The sequence below is a fragment of the Pyrus communis genome, chromosome 2 (assembly GCF_041283825.1).
Source record: "Pyrus communis isolate YQ-2024b chromosome 2, ASM4128382v1, whole genome shotgun sequence".
Taxonomy (NCBI): domain Eukaryota; kingdom Viridiplantae; phylum Streptophyta; class Magnoliopsida; order Rosales; family Rosaceae; genus Pyrus; species Pyrus communis.
This window is the reverse complement of record NC_142566.1, coordinates 18111423-18118062: the sequence shown is the minus strand read 5'-3', so window position 1 is coordinate 18118062 and position 6640 is coordinate 18111423. Positions and strand designations below refer to the sequence as shown.

Genomic DNA, 6640 nt, shown 5'->3' with positions numbered 1-6640 from the left:
ACAATTTTTCATGGAGGACAAACTCAGACCAATTTTACAATTTTTCATGGTGGACAAACTCATAGACCACTTCTATTGATTTCAAATCTCAAAGACCAATTTTGAGTTATGCAAATCTCAGAGACCATTTTTGAGTTATGCAAATCTCAAAAACCATTTTGACTAAAAAAACCAATATACTTAATATTCAATAACTTTTAATAGTGATAAGGGGTCGACGTTATTTAGGATGCATGTTTTTTAATTTTTTTTTAGTTTATAGTTTATTCGAGCAATGTTGTAATCCCATTACTTTACATTGTTCTCACAGAGTAGGGAATAATTACAGCGAATAACACAACATACAGCAAACTAACTCCTGACACTACTCTCCAACTACTTTTCCAACTACCATGTTGCTTACTGTTGCTTACTCGTCATGCAGACTTCGCCCAGTTGCTTGCTGGCTCACTACTGCTGCTGCTTTCTTGCTGCAATTAATTGTATAGCAAGCTGCACTTCGGGACAGGACACAAACGACTTGGTTGAAGCCTGAATTTCCAAACTGAAGGATGAACAACAAACACATTGCAAAATTAGAAAGGGTCTCCACCGACATATCGAAATTTCCTAGATTTAAACATTTCACATAACTATATAAATAACCCCTCCCTAACCAAAAGGATTCAACAACTCCACCATTCATAAACTCTACATCCATGATCCATATGCGGATACTATTTTGAGGCTGATAAAAAATGCAAGCGATGGGTTAAAAATATATGTTCATTTGACACTGATGTAAATCGGTTTTTCAAGCTTTTGTTTTTAATACACTATCATTGAAGTAGGGATACAAAAACAGATAAGCAAAATCAACCTCGACAGTTTGGGGGATGTTGTCTGCTTGACACTTTCAGATAAAAATGAAATTGGAGCTATATTTACCTTACATATAGAAGTACAACTTCCTCACTCTTGTATGGCAGATCAACGTCTTTACCCTTTACGCCCACAAAATCTGGCCGGACTAAACGGACTGAGGTCTACAATGCTAGCTTTCCCATCCAGCACAAGCTCGGCTACAGCAGCTCCAGTGGCAGGACCATTAAGAATCCCCCAACAATTATGTCCAGTAGCCACATAACAACCCTTAACCCCAGGCACCTCCCCAATCACAGGCACACCATCATCAGTACATGGCAGAAAGCATGCTTGCTCTGCCTTCACCTGTGCCTGTCCACCCCTCAAATGGCTTGACACAGTGCCTGCCACCCTCTTCAGCACCTCCATCGATTCCGATTTGCCCACTATATGCTCCGGATCGTCCGGCACCTCTTCCTCTGCTGTCATTCCACACACATACACCTCACCTGACAATTCATGCAAGCAATCAATCAATTAGTTATACTTAAAATAAGCTCTTATGCATGCAAGATTAGCCCTTTTGAAGTTAAAACATTTTCCGGACGCAGAATCGGAGCCACGTACGATGAAAAAGGATGAACCCAAAATGCAACAAATATGGGTTTATATCTACAGTGACCTTTTCTACATTTATTATTTCCTTTGCTCTTTCTCTACTTCACTCTGAACAAATAGCACTTCCAATATTTTGGATTGATGATTTAATCTGAGGAAACTTTGTAACCTAGCCAATTTTTTCGGCTATTAATGTTTTGACTACTCGAGGGAGTTGAAGAATTACTCGTTCAGGTTCGACTTTCGAGCACAGTTCAGAACTGGTAGCCAACTACTTGAGCATTACGAAACCTTAGTTGTTTGCGAAACCTTAGTTCGCAAGCAAACTACTTGAGCATTACGAAAATTGATCATAATGCAAACTTTTTACTTGCGTTAATCAAATGAATTCAAACAATGGAATACACCCAGATAAGAAAAGTGATCAAAACATGTACTTTCTATTCAAATTTCTCCTAAAATTTCAATCAAATAAACTGAAATTCGGATACTTTGATTTGGAAATTGATGAGAAGGTTTGAACTTTGGTACCTGTGGGGCGGGGGTACACTTCAGGGTCCAATGGCTTCCCTCCCTGAGACGGATAGTAGCTCAAGAAAAGCGCATGAGGCGTTATGGCCTCTGCTTCTTTCGGCTCCAGCACAATGCTGTGCGCTTTGAGGCCGTACACTCTGAACAGTGACGACAACAGCTCAAATTTCCCGCACCACGGCCCCATTGCCAAAACGACGGCGTCCGAGTCAATCACTCGCCCTCCTTCCAAAACCACCGAGCTAACTCGCCCGTTCTCCACTCCCACAGTCTCCAATTTCCCAATGACCACGTCTACGCCGTAATCCTCAACCGCTTTCGAAATTAAGGTTCTGGTGAAGAGCTGGGGATGGACCTGCGCCGTGGTCTCCGCGGTCCCGATGGTTCTGGGGCTCCGAGCCGGCCCGTCGACCCAAGACGGTAAATTGGACTTTCCGGAGGGTTTGGAAGTCTCCGATTCGGAGACGGTGAGGCTGAGAGTGGTGAGGGGTCGATAGCCGTAGGATTTGGGGCCGTCGAGCTCTTGAGCGAGCGAGAGGTGGAGATGGAAGCTGGCGCGGGCGAGGGAGGCGAGAGGCTTACCGTCGCACCAATCGAGGGCGAGGAATCCGCCCGCTTTTCCGGAGGCGGCGCAGGCGACAGAGGATTTCTCGACGAGGGTGACGGCGGCGCCTCTTTTGGATAAGAAGTAAGCGGCGCAAACGCCGATGACGCCGCCGCCGCATACGACGACTCGTTTTGGAGGGTGAGGGTCCATCGGTGATGATACTGATGAGGAGGACGATGAGCGGATGACGGTTGTTTTGGAGGTTCGAGTTCGTCGGAGGAATGGAGGAAAAGATTGCGGTGGTGAGTTTAAAAGCGGTGAAGTTAGCACCGCCATATCCGTGACTGTGTCACTAGTTTGTTCCTAATGTGCAGACACGTGGGCTTAGTCGGGGAACTTCCCTCCGAAGAGCGAGAGAAGGGAGAAGGAGGAGGAGAGGCCCAGTTGAAGTCCAATGGGCTCTGTATTTTCTCTAATTTCAAGGCCCAAAGTTGTAACTAGATTTGCTAGCCCGTAACCATATGCTTTGAAACCAGTTTAACCTTATTCTCAAATATGAATATGAGAACCCCAATTCAAGAAGGTGGTGGTATTTTAAATATGGATAATACTTGGCTCCTTATAAGAAATGGATTATTGATCCTTAATATGACTACATGATTTCATTTAACCGTATAAACATCATAAGCTGAGTTGTTCTGTCTCTTCTTCATCACCTAAGATTATTTGTGGAAAATTTCATTAGATTTGAAAACTGTTTAGCGATCATATTTGTTGATAAGTTGATGGTTATGTTAATAAGTAATATCCTTATAATTAATTGTTGATGTGTTTGATCACATGGAGACTAAGCGGTCTCTAAATCGAGTATAACTCTCTGGAGAATTGATTTTAGATGATAATACTTAGCTCCTTATAAGAAAGGGATTATCGTTCCTTAATATGACCATGTGACTTCATTTAATCGTATACACATCATAATCTGAATTGGTTAGCTTCTTCTTCCTCACTTAAGATTATCTGTAGAAAATGTCATTAGATTTGAAAACTGTTTAGCCATCATATTTGTCGATAAGTCGACGGTTATGGTAACAAGTAATATTCTCATGATTAATTGTTGATGCGTTTGATCACATGGAGACTAAGCGGTCTTTAAATCGAGTGTAACTCTCTGGAGAGATTATTTTAGATGATAATAAGAAAATAAACAGTTAGGATTATGAAGCTTATACAAAGAATGATGTCATGTGAGGAGGAATGACTCCTTACATGTAAGGAACTAAGCAATGTTGTTTAAAGATAGTCGCAATCACCACCAATCTTGTTAGTAAGTATTAAGGGGAATGTTTGGAACTACTCTTGTATCATAAGCATTTCTATAAAAGTGTGTTATCACAAGAGCTTCTTCAAGTGTTTCTCAATGTTCCCTTTCGGTTTTGTTTTCTTCCACATCACTATCACTACTATTAGAGAGCCTCACTAAATCATTTGCTATCATCCTTCGTGATTAGCTCTTTCAATTTGATAATTAACCACTACACATATCACGAGACTTAATGATTGGTAAAATTTACTCTGTGATTGATTGTATATTTCAAAATATCAATTTCTCACATCACATGCATCGCAGTAACAATTTTTCCTTTAATAAATTTCATTTTTGATTCGATTAGGAATTACTCTAACACCAGTTTGTTTCCTCATATATAGGCATCAATTTGTAGTACCATTATCCGACACAATATTTATTGAACTGCCATAACTAAATAGTGAAGAAATGATAGTGCCCTTAGGAAAAGCACATTAAGTTGTAGTCCAAATGCCTTAGGCTTGTAGCTCAAGTATTTTAGAGCCTTAACCTTTGCGTCTGAGATTCTCGTGAACAAGAATAGTACCCTTTGGATTAGCACATTAAGTTGCAGTCTAAATACCTTAGGCTTGTAGCTTAAGTTTTTTTTTTTTTTTTAGTACAACGATATATTTTACATTAAGGGGAGGAGGAGTTCGGCTAAGCCACACAATGGGCAATCTAATTTGGTATCAAATTTGTCATCCATGAGATTCAAACCTAAGACCTCTCACTCACAAGTGAAGAGAAATACTAATAGACCGTAGTACTGAGTGACTGTAGCTCAAGTATTTTAGAGCCTTAACCCTTGCATCCGCCATTCTCGTGAAGAAATGATAGTACCCTTAGGAAAAGCACATTAAGTTGCAGCGCAAACGCCTTAGGCTTGTAACTCAAAGTATTTTAGAGCCTTGACCTTTGCATCCGCGATCCTCGGTAAGAGTTGTCCTCTCCTAACCAATATCGCTTGTATCAAAAGACAAAAAGAAGTGGCAGTCCAAATCTATTGGGTTTCTAGTCATTATTTGCAGGTTGAATTCAATCATTTTCACCAGAGAGATGAGTGAGGTCTAGTGATCTACATCAGATGACGGAAGAGCTTTCGGCCAATGCGGTTGGTTGGTGATCAAAATTTCTACTTCTCTACTTTATAAAAAGTTGATGTTTTCATTAAACCCTAATAAAAATTAAAAATTATTAAAATCCCAGCAAGCAGCCACAAACGAAAAAGGAAGAACATCATAGACATTCAGCCCTACATTCCAAACACACAACAAACACTCACATGTTAGTGAAGAATTCTCTTTCTTTTTTGAATTTCCACACAGGTCCCTACCAGACCAAACCCCCACCGTCCAATAACAGACCTTAAAAAATCATTACCCATAAGTTTTGGTGCTGTTAGGCGGCTCTCTCTTCTTTGACTTGTTAATAGTGTTTAACACTAATTGGTTTCCAACTAAGTTCATCACCAGTCAAAAGCAGAAACGGAGAAGAAAGAAGCTTGACGTTGAACTAACTTCTTAATTTCCACTTCTTCAGTTTTTTCCCAGATTAAGTGATACGAGTACGATTTTATCTTAAACCGTATGTGATTAATCCGGACGTGCATGCTATTTGATTTTAAGAAGGGAACTTTTACAAAAAGCATTCGGTACTGTTCATTTTAACGAAAAATCATATTTTTACACTACAAAGTCAATCCTGATACTATTCATTTTACCTTTTATTTTGTCTTTATCGTTAAAACTCAAAGTTTTCAAATCTTTTTCATTAATTTTCCTCTTTAAGAATGCATGAATACATAGGTATGCCCTACGAATTAAAGCTCGAACGTAAGCTCAAGAGACCAAAACTAACTTTATGTGTATAAATGTGATTCGGATTAATAATTTGGTAACATAATATGAAGTTATCGGAGTGGTCCAAAATCCAAATAGTTACATTGAAATTGCAATGTGAAAAGTTGGAGCCGGAAAACATTTTGTTTTGACACATTGACTCTAACTGAAAGCATGAGTGGAAAAAGGGGAGGGTCTGCTTCCAAAAGATAGGCCACACTAATCAACTTGTGTATCCGGAACATCTTGTTCTCAACTGTAATAATTGCATTCGATCGATGGATGAGTTTTTGTATTTTCCAGATGCTTAATTGGATGTGGGTAACCGGCCATTGATCCTGCAGGAGCCTCTCTAAATACACTGACCTCCAACCTAACCAGAGGCCCCAAAAAAGAGGGACAGAGAGGGCTCCATGCCTTTGACAAATACCAAAAATCATTGGGTGTTTAGGGCCCTCTAATTCTGTTATAGCACCTTCTTTAACATAATAATCTTTTTAAGGTATATTTTTTTTATATATTCACCTCCCTTAAATTAGTTAAGATATATTGTTGGGTCAAGAAATAAGCATATATAGCTTTAGCAGACCCCACGAGTCTGTTGTTTAGAAAAATTATATATGTTACTAGCAATCACTCATGTGCGTAGTAGACCAAGTCTACTGCTTAGATTTTAATTACTAAGAAGTATGCTAGCGACAGTCGGCCATATGCATGTGTGGTGGACTGTCTCTAACTTAGGTTCGTTTTACTAAGAAGTTAACTATATCAAGCCACCACTATATCCACCATATAGCTAAAATGGAAAAGTTAAGGGCATTACTCATGCACTTTTCAGGTTCGATTTCCCCATCTGTAACTAATTCAGTTTACTAAAGAATTTTGCAGTCATCAGTGAGCCAAATTGACTAA

At 39.6% G+C, this 6640-nt stretch overlaps 1 protein-coding gene across 1 annotated transcript; it reads right to left on the bottom strand.

The window, feature by feature from the left end:
- Nucleotides 1-236: 236 nt before the first annotated feature.
- LOC137747373 (FAD-dependent oxidoreductase family protein) lies at nucleotides 237-2916 on the bottom strand. Its single transcript, XM_068487472.2, has 3 exons — nucleotides 1993-2916; nucleotides 928-1352; nucleotides 237-544 (listed from the first exon to the last, which is right to left on the bottom strand). The coding sequence occupies exons 1-2, from the start codon at nucleotides 2873-2875 to the stop codon at nucleotides 979-981; spliced, it is 1257 nt and encodes a 418-aa protein (XP_068343573.2). The 5' UTR covers nucleotides 2876-2916; the 3' UTR covers nucleotides 237-544; nucleotides 928-978.
- Between the last annotated feature and the right edge of the window lie 3724 nt (nucleotides 2917-6640).